We start from the raw sequence: 13,166 nt of genomic DNA, 5'->3' as shown, positions 1-13,166 counted from the left end.
TTATTACAAGTAGGGTATATAAGGTTTAGCTATTAAAGGTCTATTATAGGGTTTCTAATTAGCGTCTAAATAGGACTAGTTTCTAGAGTGTTAGAAGGGGGTTAGTCCTTTTCTAGATAATAGAGTAGTCTAGGTAGGAGTAGATAAGGTAGGGTATAGGTAGCGTTCTATATTAAAAGTAGTAAGATAATCTACTATAGTCTTAAAATTATTATGCTAATTCTATTAGAAAGCAAGATTTAGTATCCTTAGGGAAGGTGTAATCTTTATCTAGAGGTAGTAATACTACTCTAATTAGGGTACTTCTCCTCTAATAGCAAGACTCTAGAATTATAACTTAAAAGTAGGGAATATCTCTATATTAGTTATATATAGGTAGTTAAATATAGTCTAACTCTTAGCTATCTTATTTCTATTAATAAAGTAAGTTTAAAGGAGGGTAATTATTTCCTTAGCTTTTTAGAATTAAAGACTTAGGGAATTAGATAGGTAACGTGGCTCTAAGTATTCTCTTGCTAGTCCTAAGCAGTGTCCCTAGACTAACGCTATCTAAGCTCTAGAAGAGGGGTAGTAATTAGCGTTAATCTCTAGCCTATCCTAAATAGATACTTGCTATTATCTAAAAGTAGGATTAGCACTATTACTAAGTATAGAGATATTTAGCATCTTTTTAGATTATCTCTTAGCTTTTATAGTATATACTATAAGGTTTAATATAGAAGCTAAAGACTAGCTAGGTTAGGTAGTACCCTATATCTCCTTATAGAGGGAGGTGTTATATAACTAATTAGTAAGTTGCTTAACTTATTCCTCTAACCTCTCCTTTTTAGATAGGGTTAATATATATTTATCTTTAAGGGAGGTGTTACTTTAAGATTTCCTAGGAGCATAGGGTACCTTAAGAGATAGATAGGAAGCAGGTCCTTTAAGGAGGGCGTTATTAATTAAGTCTTCCTTATCTAATTTCTTTCTATTAATAAATAGGCTTTTAAACATAGCTAAACTAGATACCCTTCCTTTACCTTTATCTAATATTTTATAGTTAATAAGAATAATAAATCTTTTCTTTTTAGGGGGTTTAGTTATAGGAGGATATTAGCTTTACCTCTAATTCCTCTAGGCTTTTAGTAGTCTCTAGGTCTCTACCTTAACGTAATCTAACGCGATTTTTCTAAAGGTAATCTAGCACTACCTATAGGTCTAGAAGTCTAAGCCTATAGGCTTTAGTTATTAGAAGTTCTAATAGCTATTCTAACTATAGAGTTGCAGGGTTAGATAGCTACTAGAACTAAATTAGTAGCTTAAAATAACAATAAGTGCGATATTCTTAAATACTATTACTAGCTAGGAGGATATTCTTCTTATAATATAATAACTTAGGTAGGTAGGGTATCTAAAAGGTATCCTATATAACTTAAAGGCATATAGGAGTGCGCGTCTATATAGAAAAGGATAAGATTCCTACACCTATAGGTCTTGTATAAAAGGACAAGAAGAATATGCCTATCCTAACTATAGGCGAGCTGTTCTCTATATATATTAGTGAGTTAGGCCTTTATTAGGCCTAACTTAGCATGGAACAATGGGCAGGCAATTCTGCCTTATTGTTACATATATAGGTTATAGATTAGGGTCTTACTACCTAAGATAGTAGTAATCTAACTTACTTTAATGCCACGATAGGTAGCTCCTAGAAAAGACCTAGAGGGGAGAGTGCTATTAGTGGGTCACTCTATAAGAGCACAGAGATAGGTAAGGGCACCCTATCTAGCTCTTATAGGGGTGGTAAGTAGAGCTCCTACCTACCTACTTTAGGACTAGATTCTGCATCTCCTGTAGATCCCTCACAAGCAGCACCTAAAGCTCCTAGAAGAAGTAGAAAACTGCAAGTTAAAGGACTGCTACTAACGCGTGTTAGTAAGCAAGCTTAGGGACAGGACCCTAATAAACCACTAGGAGGCTCTACAAGTGCAGGGATATACATAGTAATAGATCTATTAGATATAGATCTAATTAGAAATCCCTTGCACGATCTTTTAGTATATCCTAAACTAAATACTATAATCTATGCTATAATTATAGTAGTAATAGGGAGTAAATCCCCTAAAAACCCTAAAAGAAATACGCACTAGGACGCTCTATAAAAAGAGCTAAAATAATAGAAGGATCTCTATAACTACTAAATAGGATAGCAATTTAGAGATATAGTATATAAAGAAATTAATACTCTGCTAAAAGCTAGTACCTAGGAGGAGATTAATAGGCTAACTAAGGGAGAGCGTTTACTCCTACTTAAATAGGTGTTTATATATAAGCTTAATTAGGATAGTTACCTAATTAAGTGCAAAGCAAGGATAGTAGTAAGAGGAGATCTATAGCTTACTAACTTAATTTATTTAACCTACGCAGCTACCCTAGTAGCTTAAACCTTTAGGACTATAATAGCTATTAGAGCTAAGTTTAACCTTAAGATATATTAATATAACGTTATTAGAGCTTTCCTTAACGCCTTAAGGGATTAACACCCTATAGTTATCTGTAAGCTACCTAAAGGATATTAAATACCTAGGAAGTGCGTTAAGCTTAAACAAGCTCTATATAGACTAAAAGACTTACTATTATTATAGTATAATAAGCTCTTAACTATACTCTAAGAAAATAAGCTTATTACTTCTAAAGAGGAGCTATACCTATTCTTTAATAGAGATTGCAGTATCTTGTTAATATTCTATGTAGACAATATCCTATCACTCTATTACTAAAACTATACAAGCTAAGCTTACAAAGTTATCTAAGCTCTAAAGCAAAGATATACTATAGAAGAAAAGGGACCTGTAAGCTGGTTTCTAGGGGTAAGAGTAATCTAGGATAGAAAGAGATAGATAATAACGCTTATTTATAATAAATACATTAACAAGATTATAAAGAAATTTAATCTAGTAGAGATAGGAAAATTCCCTACTACACTACTATTAAGTAAAGATATTAAAAAGAGTATAGGAGAAGCCACTAAAAAGAGATTAAGGACTATTAGGAGCGCGTTAGATTAATCCTTTACACCTTAATTATAGTGCGCCCTAATATTACCTATATAGCCTCCTAGCTCTCCTAATACCTTACTAACCTATCTAAATAACACTTTAATGCAGTTAATTAAGTAATTATCTATCTATACTAAACTTAATACTAATTAATCTAATATAAGAATAGGGATCTTAATAAGCTTATAATATATAGTAATACGTTATTTGCTAATAATATTAATACTTAGTAATTATTATATAAATACCTAATCACGCTCTTTAGAGGACCTATTATTTAGAAGGTAGCTTAATAAGTAACTATTACTACTTTAACTACTAAGGTAGAGCTTCTTACACTTAAGTAAGTAAGTAAAGAAGTAATAGTGTTAAAACGCTTTTTAACTAAAATACACCTTACTTTAGATACTACCTAGATAATTAATTATAATAATTAATAAACTATTAGGTTAGTAGTAGGTAATAATAAAAGGATTACTACTAAGCTACGCTATATAGATATTTAAAATATATAGCTTAGATAAGAGTATATAAAGGGATCTTTCTATATTACCTACCTACCTACTAGTAATATACTAGCTAATAGGCTTACTAAAAACCTAACTATATAATAATTTATAAGGTTTAGGGAGCACCTAAAGTTATATAATAGTAGAGTATATATTATATAGTATTAATTAAAGTAAGGTAGTATATAAGATCTATTAATATATAATATAAAAATAACTAACTATAGCTTACTTCTCTATTATTAACTAGGTAGCTTCCCTAAGGAGCTCTATTACGCGCGTAAAGTATGCCTTAGAGTCTATAGGGAGCTACCTAGGTTACCCTAACCTAGGATCTATAGAAGGAACCTTAAAGGAGCTAGAGTCCTTATCTTCTAATAAGGAGCTCTAGGTACCCTTAGCTATAGTAGTAGCCTTGCGCGCAAGCTTAGTAGTAGTAGCAGCAGCTTTTACTAGCTCCTGCTACTTAGCCTTACTCTCTTTAAGGAGTACTAAGACTCTCTACTTCTTATCCTTAAGAAGGTCTTAGCTCTTACTTACTTACTTCCTTACTAGGAAGGATAGCGTAGAATATTAGGTAAGCTTAGGGCTATTAGTTTATTAATATAAGATCTTACTAAAGTATTATAAAGGAAAAATTCTTATATAGATTATATATATTAGGATATAGCTATACTTAAAGGAGCACTACTAGTACTAAGTCCCCCTACTAGAAGAGTTATAGCACTTACTATTAGACTTATTAAAGAGTGTAGAGTGTAGATAATTTAGATAAGTTTTAGTATAATAAATACTAGGCTCTCTATAATAGGAGGATCTTAGGGTCTCCTTAGGAGCTAAAGAGGGAGTAGGAGCAGGGATATAAGGTAGTATCTAGGGAGGAGCAGGAGCTAGAGTTAGAGCTAGAGTAGTAGGAGCTAGAGTAGGAGTAACCTTCCTTAGCTTTATAATCTTAACTATAGTAGTAGTAGCTATATACTTAGCTACTATATACTCTATAATAGCCTTACACTTAGTAGTAGTACGCTCTTCTTTAGTAGTAGTAGCTTTAGTAACTATAGCTTTAGCTATATAGGAGGTAATAAGGGTAGTATAAGTAGAGTAAGTATAAGTAGTAGTTTTTAACTTTAACTAAGATATAGATTAGTAGGGATATAGATATAGTTTAGATCTTTAGGGTTATATAATCTTATAATTTAAGCTATAGTAAAAAATTATAGTTAGGTAGATAGAGTTATAGAGCTTAGTCTAGATAATATCTACGCGTGTAAGCGTAGGCTAAATAAGGAAAGCGCGCTAGTTAGTATCTAAAAAGTAAGCTAATTTAACCCTTTAGATATATAACGCTCTAATTAGCTATACTACCTACTAACTATAAGTATAACTATAATAATAAAAGATCTACCTATACCTAGGGGGTGTGTTATAAGAGGGATATTAACTAGATTATAGAGTATCTTAATCTAATTAACCCTAATTAATACCCTTATATAACCTACTATCTAATTAACTACTAGCTTACTACTAAGTGCCTAATAAAAAGCAGGAGCTCTAGTAAGGAAGGTTTACTAATTATTTACCTTCTAGTAAGGGTAGCTAAAGCTCTATATATATAAGTACAATTATAGTAGATATAATCTAATAATCCATCTCCTAAATTATTCCTAACCTTAGTAATCTAAATTTCTATATCTTCTTATAATATAATAATATAGGTAGGTAGGGCATCTAAAAGGTATCTAATATAACTTAAAGGTATATAGGAGTGCGTGTCTATATAGAAAAGGATAAGATTCCTATACCTATAGGTCTTACATAAAAGGATAAGAAGAATATACCTATCCTAACTATAGGTAAGCTGCTCTCTATATATATTAGTTAGTTAGGCCTTTATTAGGCCTAACTTGGTATAGAATAATAGGCAAGCAATTCTGCCTTATTGTTATAATATAATAGCTAAAAAGCGTAGGTGCCTAAATAGCTAAGCGAGCTAGTATATTATTAATCTAGCTATACGTTACACTATTTAATTTATACCTAAGAGCTATGTGTATTTTGCGTCGCGTTTATATTCGCTTAGTGCCTAAAAGCGTAATATCTACATAGGTAGTTATATATCCTATAGCCTTAATCTATAAAAGACGCTTTTACTACTATAAAACCCCTAAGCTTATCTCTTATATTTTAAGAGACTACTATAAGCTCCTATCTTTAAAGCTAACTATACTAGCTATTTATAGGTAAGGAATTGTTATCTAGTAAGCTTTTACTAGGATTGTTTCTAGCTATCTAAATAGTAGCGGCAGGTCTTTAGGTAGAGCTAGACACCCTACTAGTATACTTATAAAAAAGTAGTATTGTAGATAGTATCTTACTTATAAAGATAGCTAGTATAAAAAGTATCTTTAAGATACTTAAAAAGAGTTTTATTATAGATAAATTAAGCTTAAAGCTATACTAGTAGGCTCTATTATTAATTAAGTTAACCATTTCTAATCATCTTAGCGCATCTGCAAATGGAACCGGAGGAAGCATTATCACACAACGTTAGTTAGCCTTAAACTCCCGCTATCCTGTGCCCGCGCTTATAAAGCGCTCTCTATTAAACTTTAACTTAGAGTCTACGCCTGTTCTAGCAACACCGCTAGCTAAACGCCCTAGACCCCTTCCTCTTACGCGTAACGCTACTGTAAACTGGTTTTGTACCGTAGTGTATGCCCATCAATCACACCTGGCAAGCGTGTAATACATCGTTTTTGAAAGTGTTCCAAACCCACATTCATCGTATTAAGGTATTGAAATGAGGGCGTACAAAGTTTAGCCCATGACTTGTAAATGTCCGATTATGCACGTGTGTACGTGAAGCCACATCAACTAGCGGTAACCTCCCGCTACGTCATCAACCATTCAGCCGCGTCCAAGTCGCAAACCCACCGTGTTAGTTTTACTTCCTCCTAGAGACCTCCCAATACGAAGCCAGATACTCACCGTACCCAAAAACCACCCATAAAAAATCTCCATCAACAAAGAAGCCTGCATAATGGGTACGCTTTTCCACCTCTACGATCGAGTCCCAGCTAACACGACACAGCACCTCCAACAGATTACTGTAAGCCTCGAGGCCTCGCCAAATCGCCTCCACAGCTTACACAATTCCCTAGACAAAGTCCTCGAAGTCGACTCCAAAGCCAGCCAACAGCAAATCCGCGATGCCTACAAAAAGTGCGTCCTTCTTTCTCACCCCTCCCTTATCTTGCCACAATCCACCACCCACCGCCCGCCCCTTCTAACACACACCCACCACCAGAGCAGCACTAAAACACCACCCTGACCGCGTCCCCACCGACTCCCCCGAGCGCGCCGCCCGCACAAAACGCTTCCAGCAAATCAACGACGCTTACTACACCCTCTCCGACGCCACACGCCGCCGCGACTACGACGCCGCACGCACATTCAACAGTTTCACAGGCAGCACCGCGACACCCGAGTCCGACTTTGACGACGAGATCCCCCATGCTTCTAGCAGCAGCAGCAGTGGCGGTGGCGGCGGTTTCGCATCAGGCTTCCCCTGGTCCGCCTTTGGCTTTGGCAGCGCGCCCGCGGGCAACACGGAAGAGTCGCACAACAAGTTTAGCGAGGAGCAATTCGGGGGCATATTCGAGGAGATGTTGCGTGAGGAAGGCATGGCGGAGACGGATGCGAGTCCGACGGGGAAGTTCTGGTCTGTGGTGGGTGGACTGAGTGGGGGGGCCATGGGCTTCATTGTTGCTAATTTCCCGGGCATGGTTGCGGGTGCGGTGGCGGGGAATCGGTTGGGTGCTGTGAGGGATACGAGGGGGAAGAGCGTGTATAGCGTTTTTCAGGAGATGCCGCAGGCGGATAAGGCGAGGTTGTTGAGTGGGTTGGCCGCAAAGGTGTTTGCTAATGTTGTTTCGGGGTGAAGGAGCTCGTTGGTGGGTTGGAGGGCTGTGTGGATGGGATGGGCTTATGTGGTATCTGGTTTTGGGTGGAGGGGAATGGGAGCATGAATTGCGATACCCTAACGAGACTTCACAATGGATTGGCAGAATTTACTTTAACATCTTCAAGTCTGATATGAATGCAAACACAACATCAACATTTTTCACCCTCCCTATCCTCCCAAAGAACTCAGCTATATACTTTGAAAACGAACCTAGAAAACGCCATGCCACGTTCTGAGGACCAAACCTCTCAGAAGTAGTCGGGGGGGATATCTCTAACCGTAAGTCAAGCCGATCAAAACTGTACTGAAAGAGAGTCCAGGAAAGGAATACACAAGTGACCCAAGCCATTGCGTATAGCAAGGAAATAAAAAGCAAAAAATAAAAATAAAACAAAACGACGACGACGACGACGACAACAAGTCCGCGCCGAAAAATTAACACAGTCGGGGTTTGTTTTCCGTTATATCATGATACCGTCTCCAATGCGAAATCTTCCTAGATCAACAACCATCCCATCATCCACCCCACGGCATCCAGGCTCTTTTATTCTTCTCCTTTTCATTTCCCCCTCAACATCTCGACCGCAGCTCAATCTCCCCCTCTTTCGCCCTCGGGGCATCGCAAAACCCAAAGCCACCGGTCAAAACATTCGCCACCCTCACAATCGTAAGCAGGTTCTCCGCCGTCCCTGTGCACAAAAAAGTCACCTTTTCAGATTTCCCATCCTCACATGAACTTGCTTGCCATACTCGCCAGGCTGGCCAATCCGCCAATCCCGCCCGCCACACTCTGGAGGTCAATGTTGCCGAGTCCGCTCATCATGCCGCCGCCGCCGTTGGCGGAGCCGCGCTGGCTGTCGTACCCGTTGCTGCCGTAGTATCCGCCCGAGCTGTGACTTGGGTTGTCGTGGTAGTAAGACGTGCCGCTATACCGGCCGCGCGCCGCCGAAGTCGAGGAACCGGCGCCTGCAGCGCTGTTGCCAAGATGCGGTAGGTTGACGCCGAATTGCTTTGCGAGCTTGTGCAGCAGGCCGCCACTGACGAGGGGAACGATGACGGCGAAGAAGACCTTGTACGGGTGGCGCTGGGCGTAGCGCCAGATTTCTCGCAGGAAGTGCTGCAGTTTCTTGTAGAGGTGGGTGAGGTAGCCGTCACGGGGGGATCGCTTGTAGCGCGATGTAGAACTGTGGTGTCGCGATGTGCCGGAGTATGAAGAGCCGGCGTAGGAGCGTGCGTAGGTTGAGCGGCGCGATGGGGAGTTTCGGCGTGAGGAAGGAGAGGAGAAGGGGTTCCAGATGTTGGAGCCAGCCATTGTTGTTGAGGTTGAGGTTGAGGTTGGATGGAGATGAGACGGGTTGTAGCTGGTGTTCAACGTAGGTTTTGGGACCAGTGCAGTTGTCAGGCGTCGACGAGGAGCTGTTGGGTCTCTCGAGGCGCGTGCACGGAGCGTAGAGGCTGGGATGCGGTGGCTGTGTGTATATCGGTTCCCCCAACGCATTCGTGGGTAGGTATGGTATATAAGCTATGGAAGCGAAGACGTCGGAAACGTGTTGTGGCGCCTTTCTGCTATTTCCTGCTCGTTGGTGTGTATGACTGTGTGTGTGTGTGTGAAATGGAAGGAAGCAGTCTAAAACAGCGACAGCGCAACGTAGATGACTCCTTGAGCCTTGGTCGCACACGTTGTCCGGTCAAGAGTGGGTCGAATTGGGCCTCAATAGCACTTTTCTGGCCATCCACGGCCTTTTGCTAGGAACTCTTTCTACTCGCCTCAACGCTAGGTCAATCGTTCCGTCCCGTGGGCCGTCGTGGATCCTTTGATCTACATACAAACCTTCAGCTGTCAGCTCCGGCAAACTGTAATGTGATTCTCAAGCGATGGAAAAGAGAGAGAGAAAGAGAGAGAGAGGGAGGGCGGGGGAGGGCGGGGGAGGGGAGGGTTGCGCAGGGACGTAGAAAAGACGGGGAATAACGATGAATATTGATAGAATTTCAGCACGGATGGGGGACGATTGTCGAGCTCAATAAAAGGCACATGTGCCGAGCGAACTTGTGGAGCAGACAAGGTGAAATGATCGTCGTCGGCTTGCACTAACAGACCGCCCTTTGGTGGTTGGGCGCGATCCTGGTAGGTCTAGCCTCGACCCCAAGGCCGAGACACAAGCAGGTACATGTGGGATGTTCTGCATGAACCACGGCGGCCAAATCTTCATTGGTTACGGAAATGGACACGAAAGACTGCGTCGGTGGAGGTGGATGTCGTTGCTCTGTTGAATGTGGGACGGGCTGACGAAAGGGAGCTATAATCGTCCGTATTATTCTATTGTGCGGACGCAGCGGAGACATTTGCTGGCAGAATCAATACTTTGATCGCATGAGCATGCTGCGGCTTCAAGAAGAAACAAAACTTGTCCATTAAGCTATCGGGGCTATGCGCTCGCTGTCTTCTCTGATCCTACAAGAAATCCAACCCTCCCGCCTGCAGAGGCAGCAACAATTTCCACTTGACATCCAAATCCTCTTTCATTCCAGAATGCCAATTCTCCAAGCCAGAATATTACTTCTCCAATGCAGAATGCTAATCCACTCCCCTTCACAAAAACCAATCCCCCGCCACCGACCGTGCACACAGTTATGCAAGGCAAGGCGCTCTGTTTAGCGTCTGAAGCTCGAACTCAGCCCTGAAAATGCATCTGGAGAATGCCTGCCACCCATTAGCCCAGAGAAGTCCACGCTCTCATTACTAACATGCCGGATGCCTGGCGTTTGAGCAGCCGATAGTGGTTGAGCCCCAGATACTTGGCCAAACGGGTTCATATTGCCAGATGCTGTCATGTTGGTCGACCCAGACGGGTTCGAGGCTTGACCTTGTTGCGTAGACTGTGGCTGATTGTACAGTGATAATATTGAATTGTTGTCAAAGGGATTAGAGCTCTGCTGCTGGTAGGCTTTTTGTTGGGTTTGGAAGGCCTGTTGTTGGTCTTGGAAGCTCTGTGGCTGCCCTGCATAGCTTGACTGTTGGTTTTGTTGTACAGCTTGCTGGGGCTGGAAGTTTTGCTGTTGAGTTTGCCAAGGGTTTGATGCTGGCGGGGTAGGCGCTTGACTCTGCTGCTGCGTTGCCCAAGAGGGTTGCGGCTGCTGCTGAGATGCCTGCTGCTGCTGAAACGATTGCTGTGGAGCGGGCTGCTGCTGGAATGGCTGCGGTTGAGCGGTTTGCTGCTGGAATGGTTGTTGTTGATTAGGTTGCTGCTGGAATATTTCCTGTTGACTGGGCTGCTGCTGGAATATTTCCTGTTGACTAGGCTGCTGCTGGAAACTCTGTTGTTGACTAGGTTGCTGCATCAACTGCTGTTGCTGCTGCCCCTGCGGTTGTTGCTGTTGCTGGAACGACGGCTGTCCATAGGGATTCGAATTAGAATGCATAGGAGTGAAGACTTGACTCTTAGAGGATCGGAGGAAGGGGTTTCCCGGACTCGAAGGCGAGGACATGGACTGATATTGCGGTTGTGGCGTCACAAATGAGCTGTACTGCTCGGGTATCTGAGGCATCGGCGGAGGCGTGAACGACTGCTGGAACGGATTGGTCTGGGCGTACGGCGCAGGCTGAGCCGTACCATATCCTCCCGTGCGGTTTGGAAACAAAGGCTGTTGAGGTTGTTGAGACGGCTGAGGCTGTTGAGGCTGCTGATTTGACAGCTGCATGCCCTGGAACGATTGTTCGAGGCTTTGCTGTTGTTGACTCCAAGGGTTCTGTTGGTAAGGATTCTGTGGCTGCTGCTGTTGCTGAGGATAAATTTGTTGCTGGGAGGGCGCTTGCATGGCTTGCTGTAGAAATGGATTATAAGAATTAGATGATGAGGTTGGCTGTACAGATGGGTTGTCATAGGTTGCTTGCTGGGTCTGGATTGGTGCAGCCTGCGGCTTTTGTTGCGCAACGGAGGCGTCAAGCGCATCAAATGGATTCGTCGAGATGGCAGCAGGCGCTGTGCTAGTGCGTTCGAAGCTCAGCCCGTTCGAAACGGGTTTGCTGGGCGGCGTGGGAGTACTTCCCCTCGATCTGTCAGGGTTCTGCTCGCCCAACCTAATCAAAGCCTCTACAGTTCGGTCCAAATTGCCATTGAGTCCCTTCAGTACCGTGGCATTCCGTTTGTCATCCGGAAACCCCATGTCCCGTAGGGTAGTCAATTTCGAATCCAGTCCATCTCCTGATGTTTGGACGTTGGAACCAAATACTCTAGACGGCTTGTTGACGCGCGGTGGTGACATGTCGTGATCGAAGCCTCCGATACCAGGTGAGACGGGCGGCGTAAGATCTCGAGATGTGGCAGCTTTCCGCAATCCAAATCCAAAACGACCTGTCGGCTTTGGGGGTAACGGCGGCGGCCTGTCCTCAGAGCTGGTACTGCCAGTGTTCTGTTGCCCACCCAGTCGCACATTGTTCATGTATATGCGCTGTTCGTACTTTTGGCGTATGTAGCGTTCCATGGCGCTGTCCACTTCATCAATGTCAATGGGTATTTGTGGCTTGACGTTGCGTGGGTTGTATGTCTTGTTCGACTCGACGTTCCCGATACGCTTCATGTTCTAGACATTTGTCAACTCGCGAATCAGATGCCGTGTTTGAAGAGACTCCCTACTTCGACTTGCGCATTGTCCCACTTGTCCATGCTCAAGGATTTGACCTTGGAGATGTGTGTTCCGAGTTTGCGGTGTAGCGCGGCGCATCGCATGCACAGGAAGATGCCCAACTAGAGCTGGCGTCAGTTTCACGGTCGCGAGTTGGGGCGTTTGGAGGGGAGAGGCGGATGGTCATGAGCGTTGACAATCGGGGGTTACCTACACTCCAACTTGCCCATCCTGTATAGCGCTGTTAGTATTACGATGTAAGCACGGGAGGGGGAAGGGGAGAGGGCAGGCGAGGGGGGAAGAGGGGGTTTTCGCGCAGAACATGCCTGGATTTCTAGTGCCGCAGTCGGCACACGTGCCATTCCCAGGTACACTCTTAATGAGGTCCTGCAAGGTGCGCTCATTGCGCGCCTGCTGACGTTTGTTCAGCGCCGACGCCATGGTCTTCCCAACGTTGGACGGGTCGTCGCACGGGGGGGATGACTGTTGGGGAGCAGCGAGAACGTGCACGAAGGGGAGGGGGGCAGGGTATGGATGGCTTAGGGAACGGCGGATAGTGGCCTGGTGGTGTGGCGCCAATTAACGGAGGAAGAATGTTGCCATGATATGATCGAGAGAAGTATGTATGCACATGGAAAGGAGACTTGAAGGGTCCCTTTGGTCCTTGGTCCGGACGCGATGACGAGTAATGTGTCCCGTGGGCGGTTCCACTGCAACACATGGCATCCCGCAAGGCTCAAGCTCCAGAACTCTAATCCGATTTTGTCTATGCATGGTAAAAAGCTCCGCCCCTGTCCGGCAGTACCTAGGTAGCTATCTGCGTTTGCTGGCAAAGGAACCCGACCTGGCTTTCCCCTCTCGACCAGTGCAGTGTTTGTCTGTCTATGTACTGCGTAGCCAGTCGACAGTTTCGCAGTTTGCTGCTGGCGGAGCCCAAAGGCCACAGCCGCCGCTGTTGTTGTGTTGTGCCCAAAGGTAAAAAGCCGCCGAATCAATCCATCGGACGGCCTGCTCTTTTGCAAGTCAAGA

The 13,166-nt window shown here is 43.4% G+C and overlaps 3 protein-coding genes across 3 annotated transcripts; 1 reads left to right on the top strand and 2 right to left on the bottom strand.

Annotated features, from left to right (window-relative positions):
* Positions 1-6,281: 6,281 nt before the first annotated feature.
* On the top strand, positions 6,282-7,491 carry IAQ61_007889 (uncharacterized protein; the record flags this gene model as incomplete). The annotated part of the gene is made up of 4 exons (XM_066097779.1): positions 6,282-6,594; positions 6,642-6,659; positions 6,712-6,772; positions 6,858-7,491. Exons 1-4 carry the CDS (start codon positions 6,591-6,593, stop codon positions 7,489-7,491), a joined length of 717 nt encoding a protein of 238 aa, XP_065952276.1. The 5' UTR covers positions 6,282-6,590.
* Positions 7,492-8,241: 750 nt separating this feature from the next.
* IAQ61_007888 (uncharacterized protein) lies at positions 8,242-8,826 on the bottom strand (the record flags this gene model as incomplete). Its single annotated transcript, XM_066097778.1, has 1 exon — positions 8,242-8,826. One exon carries the CDS (start codon positions 8,824-8,826, stop codon positions 8,242-8,244), a length of 585 nt encoding a protein of 194 aa, XP_065952275.1.
* Positions 8,827-10,143: 1,317 nt separating this feature from the next.
* Positions 10,144-12,578, bottom strand: IAQ61_007887 (uncharacterized protein; the record flags this gene model as incomplete). Its single annotated transcript, XM_066097777.1, has 5 exons — positions 10,144-10,215; positions 10,260-12,095; positions 12,149-12,259; positions 12,352-12,368; positions 12,464-12,578. The coding sequence occupies 5 exons, from the start codon at positions 12,576-12,578 to the stop codon at positions 10,144-10,146; spliced, it is 2,151 nt and encodes a 716-aa protein (XP_065952274.1).
* Between the last annotated feature and the right edge of the window lie 588 nt (positions 12,579-13,166).

This window comes from Plenodomus lingam, assembly GCF_022343315.1.
Source record: "Plenodomus lingam strain CAN1 chromosome Unknown contig_3, whole genome shotgun sequence".
Lineage (NCBI taxonomy): Eukaryota > Fungi > Ascomycota > Dothideomycetes > Pleosporales > Leptosphaeriaceae > Plenodomus > Plenodomus lingam.
Note: the sequence above shows the minus strand (reverse complement) of the source record. Positions and strands in the feature narration are given on the sequence as shown.